Source organism: Hylobates moloch, unplaced genomic scaffold (assembly GCF_009828535.3).
Source record: "Hylobates moloch isolate HMO894 unplaced genomic scaffold, HMol_V3 SCAFFOLD_11, whole genome shotgun sequence".
In the NCBI taxonomy this organism is placed as follows: Eukaryota; Metazoa; Chordata; class Mammalia; order Primates; family Hylobatidae; genus Hylobates; species Hylobates moloch.
Genome location: NW_026652286.1, coordinates 94,364,221 through 94,383,142, shown reverse-complemented (window position 1 = coordinate 94,383,142; position 18,922 = coordinate 94,364,221). Strand labels below are relative to the sequence as shown.

General features: G+C 43.8%; 1 protein-coding gene and 1 non-coding gene across 5 annotated transcripts in view; one reads left to right on the top strand and one right to left on the bottom strand.

The window, feature by feature from the left end:
* SORL1 (sortilin related receptor 1) overlaps positions 1-18,922 on the bottom strand; it is a 282,584-nt gene that overhangs the window by 60,665 nt on the left and 202,997 nt on the right. For 3 of the 4 annotated variants that reach the window (XM_058446962.1, XM_032167741.2, XM_032167742.2), the window contains exons 17-23: positions 18,709-18,881; positions 17,504-17,635; positions 15,425-15,516; positions 14,001-14,247; positions 13,180-13,318; positions 5,698-5,871; positions 2,276-2,389 (exon numbers count right to left, since the gene is read on the bottom strand). In XM_058446962.1, coding sequence (XP_058302945.1) covers positions 2,276-2,389; positions 5,698-5,871; positions 13,180-13,318; positions 14,001-14,247; positions 15,425-15,516; positions 17,504-17,635; positions 18,709-18,881 — 1,071 coding nt within the window. The remainder of the gene's footprint in view (positions 1-2,275; positions 2,390-5,697; positions 5,872-13,179; positions 13,319-14,000; positions 14,248-15,424; positions 15,517-17,503; positions 17,636-18,708; positions 18,882-18,922) is intronic. The other variant, XM_058446961.1, reaches the window with a different exon arrangement.
* TRNAK-UUU (transfer RNA lysine (anticodon UUU)) lies at positions 2,686-2,758 on the top strand. Its single transcript has one exon. It is a non-coding gene; the product is annotated as a tRNA-Lys (tRNA).

Genomic DNA, 18,922 nt, shown 5'->3' with positions numbered 1-18,922 from the left:
TAAGCCCCTCTCTCTTGATTCCCAGGCTCTGAGTTTTAAATCCTTCTGGTTCCTCCTCTCCACACCTCAGTTCCATCTGACATGTGTAGACCTGAGCCAGGTGAAATAGGGAGATGACGGAGCAGAAAGTAGGTCTCGGGGTTTCTGGAAAGTGAATCCCAGTTGACATTCACACCAAGCCGGGAGGAGGGCAGGGCCAGCTCCATACTTCATGCATAACTGTGCAGTCTGCAACAGAGCTCAGGGGCTGGGTGGGAGGAAGCCACTGGGGGTAGCAGGTGCCTCCCAAAAGATGCAGGTATTCATTCCTCTCAAAACTCAGAGCCAATACAAGATTCGGCTTGTCCATTTAGTAGAAACCAAGCCCAAGGGCACAAGGAGGAATGCTGTGCCACCTGTGTCCCTCACTCTTGGATATGAGGTCATCTGGTTTGTATCTCGCTGCTTCCACTGTGCCTAATTATGTCTGGGCAATTTCCTTGTAACTTGTTAATTCTAAGAAGCATCTTCCATCCCATCCAGATATGTAATAAACTCCTTTCCATTATCTGCTTCAATGCTGTTAATAAGCATTAATGTTTTTAAAGAGCTTTGGCTATTCCCCCACAAATATCACACCTTCCTGCAACTCTGAGAGATAAAGGAGGCTTTATAGGCCTTATTTTATGCAGAAAAGACACAGACAGAGAGGCTAGTGCTTTCCCAAATCTGCCATTCAGCAAATAAGCTCTTCTCCCTCGGTGTGAAAGGCATCCTCTGAAGCCAAGGGAAAACGATTAAGGAAAGGCTTTGTACATAACCCTCTATCAGCCAAAAGGGGTAGTCTATAGGATTGCAGGGCCCAGACGTGTTTAATGAGCTGGACATTTCTCAAGTTGCTTTCTGGGTGAAGTGGCAGGGGAGCCAGGCACAGGCCCCATGGGTGACTGGCTAAATGAGTATCTAGAGCTTCCCATTAATCTGTTCTTATAGTATAAATGGGTAAATGAGCCCATGGGTTGCCAAAGGTAAAATATTTAAAAGAGAAGCCTCTGACTTGGTTCCTGCTTCTGGTCTCTCTCCATCAAACGCATTCTGCCCACTACTTATCCTTCCAAAGATGAACTTTTATCACATCACATAAGTGGTTCCCAACTGCTTCACCGATAAAGTCCACAAAGCCCTTGCTGCCCTGGGCCCTGCCCACTCATCCAACTTCACCTTGGCCCCTGTGCCCATGTACATTCTCCACAACTCAAACCAGTTTCCTGGCCATGCCAGCTTCCCCACATGCTGCTCCCTTGCCTGTGAATTGATTCCCTCCACCTCGGCTTGGTTCACCGCAGACACTCTCCAGAGCTCTTTGCTAGGGCCTGCCCAAGTTTGCTTTGGGTGCCCACCCTACATGCACATGACACTTCCGCATCGCAGTGCCCATCACTCTACTGTAACTGCCTATTTTTCTGACTCCTGGGAACTCCGTTTCCACCTTCATCGGCAATATATATGCAGGCCCAGCACAGAGCCTGGAACACAGGGTGTATAGCAACTGCTTGTTGAGTGAATGCATGACTGACAAAAGGGCAAATCATCTCCTTACAAGATAATGTCGAAGCTATTAAAATTAAGTGAAAAAAAGATAGTAAAAATTTGTGATTAATAAACTATCTGTTATTTGTGGTTGTTTGGTTTTCTTTAACTTCTGCTAACCACAGTCTTATACTTCAGAAGTCAGACCTTAAAAATTATACAGCCTAAAGATGACATTTACATGGCATGTACACCAATGGCCCCACACTGTAGGCCAAGCTATGCATTACTAACCAATGAAAACAATCTCTCTTGAGCATGGTAGGTAGCCAACATCAACCAACTAGAGTAAATACTCATTTCCCATCCCTAAAAAGGCTGAATATTGAATTTCCAAATCAAAGAATATCACCTGTTTAGTCGCCCCCAGTCACCAGCTTTATTACAGAGCCACAGCCAAGATTAGAGCCCAGATTGCCAAATCAATTCAGTTTCAGCCATGTGATGCTTATTTATAAATCTCTTGTAATGAGTGGTACTTCTGGGGTGGTTAAAAAAATATTATGTATATAATATCAATCCTATATATCTAATATCTACCTGTATATGGAAATATGTGTTCTCTGTCATCCAAGCCCCATCAACTTAGATGGGCATCACCAATCATGGGTGGCCCCCACCCTAGACCTTAGGCCCTCAGCCTGGGAAGAGCCAACTAGCCTTCTGAGTAATGGTAAATGCTTAATGTCCAATCCAGAAGACTCACGGCAGTTTCTCTCATCACTCATGTCTCCACAGTCGTTGTCGAAGTCACACCACCAAATGCTGTTGATACAGTTCCCGTTGCTGCAGTGATACTGGTTGCGGAGACAGGTGTTCTCTGCCCATCAGAGTGCGGCAGGGGAGGAAATGAAACCAATATTATTCTTACTGCTGGATCATAGGACTTTCTCTTTTGAGTTTCCCTTCCTTTAGTAACTATCGGGAGAAATTCAGCCAGATATCGGGCACAATTCACCCCTGATATTTCACGTAGGTTCTTCTCTATTTTCCCTAAGTGTTGGCCAGTCTGAGAAATAAATGGACAGAGTACAAAAGAGATAAATTTTAAAGCTGGGTGTCCGGGGCAGACATCACATGTCGGTAGGTTCCGTGATGCCAGGTTCTGTGAGTTGAGCCTGGGTAGTTCAGTCAGTAGAGCATCAGACTTTTAATCTGAGGGTCCAGGGTTCAAGTCCCTGTTCAGGCGCCAGATATCAGGGGAAATTCAGCCAGATATTGGGTAAAATTCACCCCCGATATTTCATATAGGTTCTGTTCTATTTTCCCTAAGTGTCGGCTGGTCTGAGAAATAAAGGGACAGAGTACAAAAGAGAGAAATTTTAAAGTTGGGTGTCCAGGGGACACATCACATGTCAGCAGGCTCCGTGATGCCCCCTGATCCGTAAAACCAGCAAGTTTTTATTAGAGATTTCAAAAGGGGAGGGAGTGTACGAATAGGGTGTGGGTCACAGAGATCACGTGCTTCACAAGGTAATAGAATATCACAAGGCAAATGGAGGCAGGGCAAGGTCACAGGACCACAGGACCGGGGTGAAATTAAAATTGCTAATGAAGTTTCAGGCACGCATTGTCATTGATAACATCTTATCAGGAGACAGGGTTTGAGAGCAGACAACCGGTCTGACCAAAATTTATTAGGCAGGAATTTCCTCGTCCTAATAAGCCTGGGGGCGCTATGGGAGACTAGGGCTTATTTCATCCCTACAGCTTCAACCATAAAAGACGGCTGCCCCTCTAAGCGGCCATTTTAGAGGCCTACCCTCAGAGACACAATGCATTCTCTTTCTCAGGGATATTCCTTGCTGAGAAAAAGAATTCAGCAATATTTCTCCCATTTGCTTTTGAAAGAAGAGAAATATGGCTCTGTTCCACCCGGCTCACTGGCGGTCAGAGTTTAAGGTCATCTCTCTTGTTCCCTGAACATTGCTGTTATCCTGTTCTTTTTTCAAGGTGCCCAGATTTCATATTGTTCAAACACACATGCTCTACAATTTGTGTAGTTAATGCAATCATCACAGGGTCCTGAGGCAACATACATCCTCCTCAGCTTACGAAGATGACGGGATTAAGAGATTAAAGTAAAGACAGGCATAGGAAATCACAAGGGTATTGACTGGGGAAGTGATAAGTGTCTGTGAAATCTTCACAATTTATGTTCGGAGATTGCAGTAAAGACAGGCATAAGAAATTATAAAAGTATTAATTTGGGGAACTAATAAATGTCCATGAAATCTTCACAATCCACATTCTTCTGCCATGGCTTCAGCCGGTCCCTCCGTTCGGGGTCCCTGACTTCCCGCAAGAAGTACCATGATGGTAAAGGGGGAGGAGGAATGCCAAGCACACATGTATACAGGGAAGGAAATGTCCCATACTAGCCTCTTGCTTTCCTCTTTTAGTTAAAATCAAAGGAGAGGAGGAGGCTGGAAGAAATATTTAGAAGCCGATACAATGCTTTAAGAAGGATAACCACGACACCAGTTGAGTCTATTGGGTAGTGAATACAGTACATCAACATTATAAAATACTAATTACACACAGAACTCCTTAACGGACTGTGTCTACACAGAATTAAAACATATAGATTCAATATATCTATAGGTATGTTTTTATATATATAGTTATATATATCCATATATATTCTATCTATCAAGCAAATGAGTTATGAAGATTTTCTCAATACTCTGAGAATTTTTTCTGCCCCATGACTACTTTAAAGCAAGCAATTAAAATTCCTTACAGAAAAAAATGTATAGTTTGGCAAACTGCATCAAGGACATGTGATGACTGGTCTCATATTTGGATAATCAAAGGCATTCTAATGGGAAATATGGAGTAGTTTTCTTCCCCTTCTCTTGGAATTTAGTGTTGATTCTATTTCTTTCCAAACAGTTTGAAGATTGCATCCACAGCCTGAAAGAAAGTCTCTTGTTTCTGTTTATATTTCTTAAGGAAGATTGACTAAAAGGCTTGTATTGTGTGTTTCATTGCCTTGGACTTGGGCTGCTGTGAGAAGTAGGGTTAGGATTACAAAGCAAATAGAGTAGGCACGGTGGCTCATGCCTGTGATCCCAGCTCCTTGGGAGGCAGAGGAGGGAAGATTCCTTGAGCCCAGATGTCCAAGACCGGACTGGGCGACAAAGTGAGACCTCGTCCCTATAAAAGAAATTAGCTGGGCTCGTGCCTGTAGTCCTAGCTTCATGGGAAGCTGAGACAGTAGAATCCCTTGAGCCCAGGAGTTTGAGTTGAAGGTGCAGTGAGCCGTGAATGTGCCAGCCTGGGCAATACAGCAAGACCCTGTCTCTTTCTCATCTCTTCAAAATGTAAAAAAAAAAAAAAAAAAAAAAAAAAAGGCAAATAGAATCATAGATAAGGAAAAGCAGAAATTCTGGCCATCAATCCATGCACTTCATGGCAAGGGGCCCTTGCAGGGGTTCACCTCACTCACAGAAACATGAAGCTGGAGGCTGGGGAAGTGGTGATGGTAAAAACTACACAGGAAGGAAAAATTTTTAAATTTCGGAGGAAATTTTAAATCTCTATATTCAAATTCAGAGGGGGAGTGGGTACAAGGCTGCTATTGCCACTTGGTCATGGCATGAAGGTCTAGACTCAAAGTGCTTTGCAAACGTTGGTCTGAAAGTTCAGGACACACGGGGCTACGCCACGGTGAGAGGACGGACAACCGTTAGGTGACAGTAAGTCAACGCGGAAGGAGTCACACTGGTTATTTTTCCCAGTCAGGTTGGTCCAACTTATGCAAAACAGAAGGTAAGAAACCTGGATGTGAGGGATGGGTGAGGAGAGGAAGAAGCAAAAGAATAAAAAGGGAACTCCTGAAGAAAGTCTGTGCCATCCGACATGAAACCAAAAACCACAGCTACTACTTAGAAAGGTATAGCGTCGGCCTTTTCTGAGTGAGGACTGAAGGGCCTCTTTGACCCTTACTAGGCCTTAGAACCCAAACCAGTATTCTTGTGAGTATCTGGTAGGTTTGATTTTTACCTTGCACTTTTTCCAATAACCCGAAAAGGTTAGGAAACAGAGAGCTATCCCTCCCTCCCCTGGTGGGGAGCAGGAAACAAAGGAAGGAGGATGACAGGCAAAAAAGAAAAAGGGAAGTACCTTCTTTGACACAGGTATTGTTCTTGAGCTGATAGCCCTGAGGGCAGTCACACATCAGGTCCCCTGACGGAAGCACACTGCTGGACACGCCCTCTGGACACCTGCAGCTTCTACTGTTGTTGGCCTTGGGCAGGCACAGCAGGCTGCATGGCCTGGGCACACAGGCATTGATTCCTGGAGGGAAGACAAACAGCAACAGATAGGTTAATACACACCACGAGGGAGGTACTGAATACAAGAAGGAGACCCACTGCAACCTCCTCGTCTTACGGAAAGGACAGCTTTTACAGAAAGGACAGCGGGAAGCTCTCAAGGGTCAAGTGGCAAGCTTTGGGGCGCCTACTGTGCTGAAAACTTCTGCTCAGTATAAACAGTGACTTGCATCCTGTCTTCAGCCAGATCAGACTGCCCCAGAGCCAAGCCAGGCAGCAGGGTTCCTCCTGGGAATTTGGAATTGGGTTACTGAAAGACAAGTAAGCAACCAAGGAGCTGGAGCCAGGGAAAGGGTCATAGAGTATGGGTGTTGAAGTGGCACATGGCAAGCCAAAACCATGTGGAAGTCAAAACTCTGGGTATGCAGATAAGCTCAGTCTGCAGATGGTCAGGAGACTAAAAGAGACTTATGGAGCCCAGGCCTGGCAGCACGCACCTGTAGCCCCAGCTACTCAGGAGGCTGAGGCAGGAGGATTGCTTGAGCCTGGGAGCTCGAATCCAGCTTGGGCAATACAGCAAGATCCTATCCCTTAAAAAAATTTTTTTTAATTTAAAAAAGAATCAGAATGTCTTTGGTCTTCTCAATCACAACCCTAGTGGCTATAATATAGTTGAACATTGCCTTCAAAATTCTGAATGATTTTTTTTTTTAAAAAAGAAAGAGACTTACGGAGAGAAGAGGCCTAATGAGAGGGAAAGGGAAGGAACAGCTCCAGTCCCCATGAGGCTCTCCTAGACTTTCAGCTTTGGGCTCCTTTATTCATTCCATAAAACCATTCACTTGAGCTAGCTTGAGTGGATTTCTGCTCCTTAGGGCCCCAAAGGCCTTAATTAGAACATACACCTGGTTAATGGTGGGCCCAGGACAAAAATCCAGACCTCCCCTTCTCAATTCCTTTGTGCCAGAGTGCAGCTCAAGAGCTAAAGGAGGAGACAGCCACAGTACTCATCAGCCACGGCTGTGCAATGAGTTCATGTAAGGACTGGTTCATGCTGATCTAGCCCACTCCTGCCAATCTTTTCTCTGGTTCAGCTTACTAAAGGCAGCACCAGAGACAGTTCGTAAAATCCATCACTGCACTCTTGAGAAGGAGTCTTTGTGGATGAACAAAGATGGCAAAAGTGTCATCCTATCCCCTACATCGTTCCGGAGATGGCAGGTAAGAAGATGCATAAACCATTTTATAACAATCTGAAACATGATACAACTATGGGGTCACAGAAACTATGAAATCATGTTTTTTCTTTTGACTGCAATTATTAATCATGAAAATGGGAAAAATGAACATAAAAACTTATATAAAACTCAATTGCTAATTCTTCATTTGTGCTATGTCATGGACAGAGACGCCCTCCCACACATCAGCACCATATCCAAATCATCTTTGCCACCCAGCCAAGCATTCATCTAAGCCATGCCTATCCTGGCCTACAGGTTAGACGAAGTTCATTAATGACAATCAGTGTCAATATGGATAATATACTCAGTAGCTTTGGGTGTGTGGGCACATCATTGGTTAATTTACATTACAAATAAAAATAAAAATCACACTGCTATGGCAACAATGTTATTATGATGCCAAGGAAAAGAGTAAGAGGTATTACCAAAGAGAGAAAACATACACGTCCAGAGGAAGGGAGGTTCATATGATGCAACATTCCAAATGGTTCAGTAAATAGAGAGAAAACATACACGTCCAGAGGAAGGGAAGTCCACGTGATGAAACAGTCCAAAAGGTTCAGTAAATAATCAGTCATAACAGCTTAATTACCATAGCAGACTAACCAGTTGACTACAGCAGAAGTCCCAGACATCCCTTCACTCTGATCCATTAGTGGGCACAGATTGCTCCTTTAGTTCAAAGGTACAGGCCACTGGCTACAAGAGGGAATGCTGAATTGACACAGAGCCACCACTCATGAGAAACAATTCAAACAAGGATGTGGGAATATGTGTTTTGTATTCAAAGGACAATATATCACTCAATGTTCCAAGATCCTGAACAATAATGGAATATGATGTTATTTAAAAATAATCTATTACTGGCTGGGTGCAGTGGCTCACACCTGTAATCCCAGCACTTTGGGAGGCCGAGGTGGGAGGATCACTCGAGCCCAGGAGTTCGAGACCACCCTGAGCAACATAGTGAAGACCGCCTCTACAAAAAAAATAAGCAAAATTAGCTGGGTACACATCTGTGATCCCAGCCACTCCAGAGGCTGAAGTGGGAGGATCGCTTAAGCCCAGGAGGCAGAGGCTGCAGTTAGCTGAGATGGCGCCACTGCACGCCAGCCTGGGCAACAGAGCCAGAGCCTGTCTCAAAAAGAAACAAACAAATTAAAAAAAACTACTCTATTACAGGATGATTTTTTTCACAGGGATCGTGTCTGTAAAATAATGTAACTAACATTTTCATATGCAGAGCAAATATTCCTATCCAAACAAGCAAGAAGAGCTAAGAGTAGAGAACTCAAAATGGGGTATCATATTTCAGGAGGCTGATCTAGGCAGAGATGTATGAAACTGTACTCTGAGGCAGTAACCAGGGGCAAATTCCAAAACAAGCTAACCAAGTCCCTGATCATGAGAGGTAGGCAGGGGCAGGAATGTCTAGGCTAGTATGAAGCCAGAGAATGGAAAATGGGAGAGCTGTATCAGAGAGAACCTGGAAGAAGATGGAAGGGTAATTCACCAACTCCTATGATGGCAATTCTACCACAGCCACAGACCCTTTATACAGGATGCCAATTGTCTTGAGTGGACCAGACAATATGAAAACCGTCATCTCAATGTGAAGAGTGGACAATCACCTTCAAAGACATTCCCTTAGAAGATCAAACATGTAGCCCTGTGATGTCTTCACTGGGCATGTTCAGAACATTTTCACATTTCCTATTTGGAAAATTCCTCCAGGAATACTTTAGGAGCCAAAAATGTCATCATCTCAAGTATCTATACACTTGGCAATTATCAAAATCAAATCTACCTCAAATAATAAATACATGCCCTCATTATAGATATTTAAAAGCATGTACTTCCTGCAGGCTCTAAAGGAGAATTCCAAAACTGCAAAAGAATTCCAAAGCTCCAAGAGCCATTGCAGGAGCAACTGAATCCATCAACAATCTTGTAAAGTAACCTCTTTAAAGAAAAAACACACTTCACAAAGAATAAATTCCAGTTATACCATTTAAAAACCAGCTAGTGGCCAGGCACAGTGGCTCACACCTGTAAATCCTAGCACTTTGGGAGGCCGGGGTGGGCAGACTGCCTGAGCTCAGGAGTTTAAGACCAGCCTGGGCAACATGCTGAAACCCAATCTCTATTAAAATACAAAAAAATTACGTATAGTGGCACATGCCTTTAGTCCCAGCTACTTAGGAGGCTGAGGCACGAGAATTGGTTGAACCCAGGAGGCAGAGGTTGCAGTGAGCCAAGATCACGCCACTGCACTCCAGCCGGGGCAACAGAACGAGACTCTGTCTCCAAATAAACTAAATAAATAAAAAATAAAAACCAGCTAGCTATAAAGGAAAAATGCATTTTTTGTTATCCATTTATAACCAAATATTTCAAATTGATAAATGTTGCAACCGAACAACATTTTTATTATGAACCATCACCAATCAAAATCTAGAACAGTACTTCTGAACTGCTGTCGTACTACCAGGGCACTGCTATTCCAGCAACACATGACAGAGGGAGCAGAGCCTGGTGGTTTTATCAAAGTTCAAGCTTTGAAGTCAACGGGCCACGGTGCAAATTCTTACCACTTACTAAAAGTGTGACCTACACAAGTTACTAAACCAGACTTTCATATTCTCATCTATAAAATGGAAATATTAATAGTACACATAGAAGTCTTTGGGAAGACGAAATGAGGTTATACAAGCCCACAAAGCACATTACTGTGGTACTTACAACACAGCAACCCCTCAATAAATGTAGTTACTATCAATTATTATTATTTAACACTTGGTTAATATAGTAGTCCCCACTTATTCCAAAACCCCCAATTCCAAGACCCCTAGGTGACGCCTGAAACTGCAGATAGGACCAAACCTATATTGTGCATGAATTTCTTTTTCTTTCTTTACAATTTCAGAGATAGAAGGTTCGTTCTTACAGCAGATCTTAGCAAACTCGGTGTAAGATTTTTTTTTCCTCCCTTATTAAGTCTAGAACTTTCACCCTTTCCCTAAAGGAAGCACTTTATGACCTCTCTTTGGCATATCCAAATTACTAGAATCACTACTCTTGAGGTGTAGGGTCATCATGAAGTAAAATAAGGGTTCCTTGCTACAAGCACTGCAGTACCTTGACACCCTGAGAATCCAGCCAGCTCCTAAAGGGACTGATGAGCCGGCAGCATCAACAGCATGAGACGCTGGACAAAGGGAGGATTCACATCCCAGGTGGGACAGGGAGGAGACAGTACAAGATTTCAGAACAGCAAGCAATTTAAATCTTATACATTGTTTATTTCTGGAATCTTCCATATATATTTTTGGACAGTGGTTGACCGCAGGTAGCTGAAATCACAGAAAGCAAAATGGCAAATAAGCAGGAGACTACTGTGGAAAGTCCCGAATGTGTTAGGAGGAGACAACAAAAATAATAAAGATGGACAAGAATCACATTCTTTCTTAGAGGGGGCACCTGTTTTAAAATAAAGAGAGATGAAGGAATCTTGCTTCTCAGCTCCAGTGACTGAAATCTTCAGGCCTTCGCTTGATGGAGGACATCCACCCCTACTGATCTGACTTGCTAGCTAGCAGAATAGATTTTTAGCATTTCTCCAAGTGCTAGATCCAACACACACCGTGGATCTGTAATACAATGTCCAAAAAAGCACGTGTCCTCTCACCGTCCAAAAAAGCAAGCACGTTAGAGCAAACAAGTTAAAGACCAAGAGGTGCGGAGTGCTCACAGACAATGCTGACAGCCAGACACCACTGCAAAAGCTTTGATTTGACCCAAACTGGGCTGGAGAGAAAGACAAAAACGTCTTTCTCCAGCCCTGGGTTTGGAGGCAGTAGGTCTCCTAGAAGTATCCTGCTCACAACCAAAGGAGAACAAGAGAGAATCCCAAAGGCAAACAGAGAAAGAAGCAGAGAGGCGATAACTGGCCATGGCCAAAGGGACGGTCACAGCCGCCCATGCACAGGTCCAGGTCTGTGTTCTACTCATTCTACTCACCAACACAGATCTCCCCCAGCCTTTTTTTTTTTTTTTTTTTTTTTGTGACAGGGTCTCACTCTGTCACCCAGGATGGAGTGCAGCAGCACGATCTCGGCTAACTGCAGCCTCAACCTCCCGAGCTCAGGTGATCCTCCCGCCTCCACCTCCCGAGTAGCTGAGACTACAGGCGTGCGCCACTATGCCCTGCTAATACATATCTCCCTTTTAAACCAGCCTGTCATCTATCCAGACCTCACTCTGGGCCCCAAAATGACTCTGGCTAGCTTAAATGAAGATGACTCTTTGAGGCATGAAAGGGAAACTACATCTAAGGTGAGGATTGTAGGCCTGTCTAACTGGCACCAAGACACCATGTTTGCACATGCTGAGACCACAAACTCTCTCCTCCCGCACTGCCCCTCAGTCACAGGTGTGACTGCATGGCAGCTGTGCCCAAGTTCTTGGGATGAAGTGGACAGTCAAGACTGGGAAGTAAGTTGTGACCGGGTAGCCACTGGCTTCATCTGCACACAGTGTTTCAGAAGCTCCTGTGTGCACATCAAACACATGCATACAAGCACTTGTAAAAATGAAGACCCACTCTTCTGGACTAAGTGGTAATGTGGAGAAATGCTAAAAATCCACTGGAGAAATGCTAAAAACCCACTCTGCTAGCTAGCAAGTCAGATCAGTAGGGGTGGGTGTCCTCCATCAAACAAAGGCCTGAAGATTTCAGTCACTGGAGCTGAGAAGCAAGATTCCTTCAACTCTCCTTATTTTAAAACAGGTGCCTCCTCTAAGAAAGAATGTGACTTCTCCATTTAGCGGCAGAATTGCAACAAAAGGCCAGCTCCTAAACTAGTGAGGATATTTTGGGAAAGCTAATTCATATCTGAGATTTAATTCCCTAATCTATAAACCATGGATCATAATACCAGCCTTCCCTACCTCACAGGTCAGTGGTGAAGACATAACAAATAATATCGTCTTACATTTGTAAGACACTTTATAGTTTTCTAAGGGTGTTCTCATGCTATCTTCACAATCCCAAGAGGATAACAATGATATCTATAAGAGTATTATTTCCCCTGTCAATTTTCTGTTAGTATAGGGTCAGCCAAGAACCATAAAACAAAATCAACATTCCCGTTAAGAATAGAAAACTTAGCAGTTTGTCAATAAAGGAGAATCAGCAAACCCAGGATGCTATTTAATCCTGCTGAGATAAAGAGGGAAATTCTTAAAGGGTCTATTCTTCTTGGTAATCCTCTGATCTTTCTCCTCTAGAATCAATAGTATGGCTGGGAGATAAGCAAAATTAAAGAGCAGTCATGAAATGATAAAGGCTTTTTACTGAATAGTCTCAGACTCCAGGACTAGCAGGTCAAAGCCTCATAGCAGTTCTTGAAGCCTCACCCAACTGATCTCTAAGACAGCTACTGTCTGCACTCACTGCAATTCTTCCCCTCCCTTTTCATCGCTTATTCTTTCAACAAATATGAATTGAGCACCTACAAAGTGCTAGACACTGATAAAACTATCGGGGAATAAAAAAGACCATCTCTTTCTTCATGGGGTTTAGAGTTTCATGGTGGGAAAAGTTAATTAAAACAACACCTAACTACACAGCGCCATTCCAGCAGAGGTACATACGGTCAATGAGCAATAGGTCATCTGGGCAACCAGAGAACAAGCAAGAGGCCCTGTCAGGAAGCAACAACTATCTGAGCACCCAGCACAGAGCTCTTCCTGCAAGTGTGCCAAACAGGGATTAAGCACATGTTAGGACTCTCCCAGCTGCAACAGAAGCCGCGCCACCAATCAGTCAGGGGCCAAGGGCAGGAGGAGGGTGTAATTACCCACCAAGCACCAACACTCTAGGCAGGCAAAAGCATGCTGTCTTCCAGCTGTTTGTGTATCATTAGAAAAGAAATTAAGATGTCATTAGGAAGAAATTAAATAATGTGCATGTTGTCGTGACAACAAAGATGCAGGCTGCCAGCTCCTACTCCGAGCAGAGATTGGCCACACGCAGCCCCTTTCTTGAGATCAACTCTACAGAGACAAAAGAAGAGACTCTGGCTTACCAGTGTTCTTCCCCTTGTAGAAAATCTTCATGTCCATGAGCCCCGTGAGCTGGTTTGCCAGAATCTCCACCTGGGACCCACTGTATTTGGAAGCTCGGAATATGCTGAGCTGTGACCAGTCATCCCAGTAGATTTCATTCTAAAAAGAAAACCTTTGCCCGTTAGTCCAGCTCTTTAGTTCTTTATTCTGGTCCTCTCTAAGGGTAAGAGCTCCCCCAGGCAGGAGACAACTAATATTTATTGGCTGAATGACTGGCCTGATCAAGATTCTACTTAAATACAAAGGACAGCGATTTTATCCAAACCTCACCATACAACCCCACAGAAGAAACTGGCCAAAAGAAACTATCTGATAAGCATTCAAGTTTATGACACAAACCCAACCCCCACAGTTTGAAATATGCTTCCCAGAGTTGGGAAGAGCCACGTTGCTCTCCAGAGTCGACAAAGAACTGCAAGGCACCATAGCGGGTGCAGAGCTCACCGGAAGTCATCAGGGAATCAAGTGAGCAAAGCGCACAAGAAATGAAGACACCACGCCGAAATGAGGCTACGGACACTGAGGCACAAACTGGGAATGTTCATGGGAAGAACCTTCACTTTTAACCTTTTGAAATGTGAACAGCAGGGGAGACTGGACCCTTGGCGCCTCTCCCTGGCATCCCTCCATAGGACTGAAAATAAGTTATCTCAAATTTGGAAAAAAGGCAACCATTAAGAAGTTAAATGGCTTCTCTGCAAAGCCCAGGGGTGCAGGCTCCTGATCTCATATGCCTTCCACCTGCTCTAGCAGACTGTCGGGCGGCAACAAATGGACTCACCTTAAAGACAGCAATGGCATAGGGGTGCGGGAGGTTGTCCAGAATGACAGAGCGCTGCTGGCCACTGAACGTGATCCGCTCTATGCAGTCCAGGTAGGCGTCCGTCCAGTAAATCCACTGGTCATCCACAGAGATGCCATTGGGCCACTTCACATCCTCTGACACCAGGCGATAGGCAGCAGAACCATCCATATTACTCCGATAAATCCCAGGCTTCAGGTCTCCCCAGTCTGTCCAGAACATCACCCTGGCGAAAATGGGGACAGAACACATACCTCATCAATACTAGAGAAATGGGAGTTCAAATACTGCTCCAGAAAAGGTCAGAAACCCCTTTTGAATGATCCGACTGGTTATTTCAGCATTATTATAACAATATGTAATGACGACACCTGAAACCACTTAAATTCCTTCACCTGGAAATTCCTTTACTAGAATTTATCTATAGATAAAATCAAATTATGCAAAGATAATATACAAAGAAATGTATACGTACGTATATTAAACTAAATGTTAATCAGCAGAGGAAGTGACACATTTTGGTACATAGAATACTGTGAAACCTAAAAATCTATATGTGCTCACACAAAACAATCTTCAATACGTATTAAGTTTGTTTTAAAAGGTACAGAATAGTAACTATACTACAATTCTATTTGGCGTGTATGTGTGTGTATGTGTGTGTGTTTTAAAGATAATACTTGTACATAAGTAAAAGCAATCGTGAAAGATACACAAGACATTATTAACAATGATTATCACTAGGAAGTGTGACGGTAAAGGGTTAAGAATGAAAAGAAAGAAAGCAAATTTTTTTCACAAAGTTCTGTTCTCTCTAAATATTGTCAACCAAGTACATACATTCCTCTTAGAATTTTCCTTGAAAAAATTGTGCCAATTTCTATCATAAATGCTAAGAGAAAGGAAAAGCCAGAATGTCAAATCCAGAATTTCCCTCTTAATTATGTTTCCTTCAGTTAATGAGTTAATAAAAAGCAACTTTGCCTTCCCCAAGTGCACACTGATTGTAAGTAAGAAAACCTACACATGCTGGGAAGGCAGGGGAAAGATGGATAAATTAAATGTTAGTACCATGCATGAAACTCAAGAGAAAGTCCTCACAATATCCAAGCAGGCCTGTCTATGTCTACAGAAGCTCTCTTTTAACATCAACTTTTCTAGAGAAACAACCCACAGATGCAAGACATCCGGATGCCTGAAAAGACTCTGACACTGGCTAACAAAAAGCTAACGGAGTTACCTGACCACGATGACTAAGCTGTGGTCTCAAACTTCTCAGTTAACAGACCATTTCAACCACCATCATGAGAAACAGAGTTTTTGTCCTGCAGTTTGTGTTTCCATGAGAATCTATTAGTGTAGCATTGGATGCAAGACTGATTTCCTTTTGGGGCAACACTTACCCCTCTTGGGGCACGAGGACCAGAGCCCTGGGACGATCGAGCACAGAGGAATTGACGATTGTGAGTCGGAAGTCGCCATCTGGATTAGCTACCTGACAAAAACAGGGGGAAAAGAGGCTGAGATGGATCTGAGCTCCTTAAAGACCCCCATTGCCAAAGGTGGCTACTCAGCTTCTGCTACAGACATGCCCCCCTCCATGCCTGCCTGTTTCCCTGACCTGACCCATCTGGGAAACCCGCCCCAACTTCTAGTCACAATGCACTGTTCCTTCCTCTGACTCATGGGACAATTTTCAAGTGGTCTGAAACAGGAGCTAGAACCATGTATGCCCCAGTTTCCAAGGCATGATGATCTGGACAAAGAAATATCAATAAGTAAATTACTCAAATAAGTAAATAAGCAAATAAGCATTTAGTTATTTCACCATCCCATGTCACTCCACGTTCCAAGGCAATCGATGGCTCCACACTCCCATAAAACAAATTCTCAATGTCACAGCCTTTCAATGAAGAGTCCACAGGTGGGACTCATATTCTTGCTCCTTCCCGTCAGCCAGGCTGGTCATCTCTTGCTTCTCCAAGCCTGATGTGGACTCACTCCTGTCTGCTCTTTCCACATCCCATCCTGGGCCTACCTGCCCCACTGCTTACTCTAATCAAGGCGTAACTCTCCTTCAAACCTCACTGCCAGGTCTGCCTCCTTTCCTAACTCTTCTGACCCACCTGGACCAATAAGCATCAGTAGCTCTGCACCTTGGCTCATTTGACACCATTTTGCACCAACAGTATTTGAGTGGTGCAGTGGTCACCCCACAGCCTGTGAAAAGGTGGGTGCTTGTGCACCACCTGCGTTGTTCTAGCCCCTAGCCAAGTGCTGACCACACGCAATTAAAGAAAGGACAAAAAGAGCAATAACACAACCACTGAGGCAGCATTTAGTAGATGCCAGTTCACTTCTATCAGCATCCCCATGAGGTGGACACAAGATCATCCTCTTCTCAGCCAGGGCTCAGCTCAGACATCAACATCAAGTTGCCTGCTCTGTCTGCCAATTCTAACGTTGCCCCACTCTCCAAAAGCGCAATCACACTGCACTGTTTCAGAGTCTTTGCAGCATGTATCACCAACAGAACTGATTTATTATTTTGCTTCCTCCACTAAAATCTAAGCCCTACCGGAACAGGAACGTGTGTGTCCTGCCCACTGCTTTATCATCAGAACCTAAACCACATGTATCATGCAGAGAACCCTTGTCAAATGGTTGCGTGAATAAATGAATCTCCATCTAACGCATGAAGCAACTGAAGTTTAGAAAGCATAAGTACCTTGCCCCATGTCGCTGAGCTAGTAGAGTCAAGCCTACACCTGGGTCTATCTCTCAAGTCTGTGTCTTTCGTCTTGCAACTCCTCTTAGCTCTCTGCATCTCCCTGCTTCTACTGCACTTCCCACTTCACCCACATGCCGTCTCTCCATGCGGAGTCAGTATAAAGAGGTGCTGAGGCAGTGAGCTGAGCATACTACATTCCCCCAGACAAAGATTTGGCAGTTTAGAGGTCATTCATTATCCTTGCCTTGGGTATATAAGGCGGGACAGGTTACTAGGTAGCCAAGTTGCAGAGAAATGGGGATTAATGACAGTGATAATGATGATGATGATGGTATTGTTGTTATCACTCTAATCGACTAAAATAATACTAGACTACTATTGTTTTAGCATTATAATAATACCATGATATTAGGTTGATGCAAAAGTAATTGTAGTTTTTGCCATCATGTTTAATAAAAGTAGTAAAATAAAACAAAAATAATATATAAATAAAATAAGTACTACATAAATAAAATAAAAATATTACCATTTATTGTTATTAGCTAACTTCTGCTAGCCAAAAGATCAACTCCCAGGTACTCACCCCCTTTTCTCTCATCTCCAGAGGCTCAGCTGGTCCATTCTCTGGAAACTCGCAGGAAATTTCCAGAGTAATCTGACACACTGGCCCTTGCCTCTGTGTCAAATCTGGCTCAAAGCCCAGGTGCCCCGCCTGCTCCCTTAATTAAGAACAGCACGAAAATACACATACCTCAATCTTTTTGAAGCCCGCATCTACCCAGTAAAGCAGCTGGCTGAGGGGTTCAAAAGCCAAAGCTTCTACTGTCTCCAGGCCAGAATTGATGATCACCTCTTGCCCTGTGCTTCCATTCAAACACAGGCGCTGAAGAGAGAAAAGTAATAATAAATGCTAGGAACTGTTCAAATGACCCCCTGCCAAGTCAGTCCCATGAAGGGTAACCCTTTATTCAACTGGCAGGACTGGCAAGGGATGAGATGTTTTACGTTAGTAAACTTTCCAGACACATGAAGCCAGGTTTTCATGAAAGCATTTCTAAAATGTACTACATTTTTGTTTTTTAAGCAGAATAAAGAGAATTTAATCATATATATTACTCCGCATTATCATTATGAACACTGGTTACTAAATTATGCTGTATTGCAATAATAAAGTCGGAGATTATTGAGATGTATGAGTCTGTTTGCTTTTAAAATAAGTGAAACCAGACTGCTGTTATATTTAAGTTCTGTGTCTGCTTTTATACTCCTTCTTCCCTATGAGGCTCTTAGCCACCAAGTGCTATTGTTGGACAGCTCCATTCAGCAACCCCGCCATCCCCCACCCCAACCCCCTCAAATACCCAGGCACTGTAAAATTTCTGTTGGGTTGGAATCCAGATAAAAATTTGTTGGAAGTGCTTTTCTAAAAGGATTAAGTAGACAATGAATAAAGATCAAATAACTCTCCTTTAAATGCATGGGTTTGAGCATATGGCTATCTACCTGGCCTGTCCAGGGCCCTTTAATGCTTACTTCCTGGTTCTTATCTATGTTCAGAACAGTTGAAGTGGATAATTATTTGAGCTATGGGTAAGTCAAGCGTTACTGTATCATGGCTTGGGAAGAAAGATGCTCAAGAGGCAGTCGGCACAATAGGGGGCAACTAATCATCCTGCATTACTAGTCCCAACACCTTCCCAGCAGGAAAAGCAAGACCTCACTTTCAAGCAGGTCTGTGGATTTAGGGCTTTCTTTATCCTTCCTATATGAACAGATGAAGACAGAGAAAGAAAAATACTAACACAGAAGACTGGAAACTTTCACCTGTCGGCCCTGAGATGAGTAACACTTACCAGCTTCTAACTGCCCACTTCCATAGGCCATTCTGCATGAAGCTTATCAGGACGGGGCAGTCACGATGCACAGCCCCCACAGTGAGGCCAAGCGCTGACTCACCTGGATGATGTCCAAGGCCAGGTCGGACCAATACAAACAGTTGTGCTCATAGTCAAAGTCCAGGGCCACTGCTGCCCGTAGCCCAGTGAGAGGCAACTGCTCGGTGGCTCCCGAGGCCAGGTCATAGCGGTAGATGGATTTCCGCACAGCATACAGAATGAACTCGTTCTCTTCTGCCAGACACACAAGACATGTGGGAGGTTGGACCTAGGGG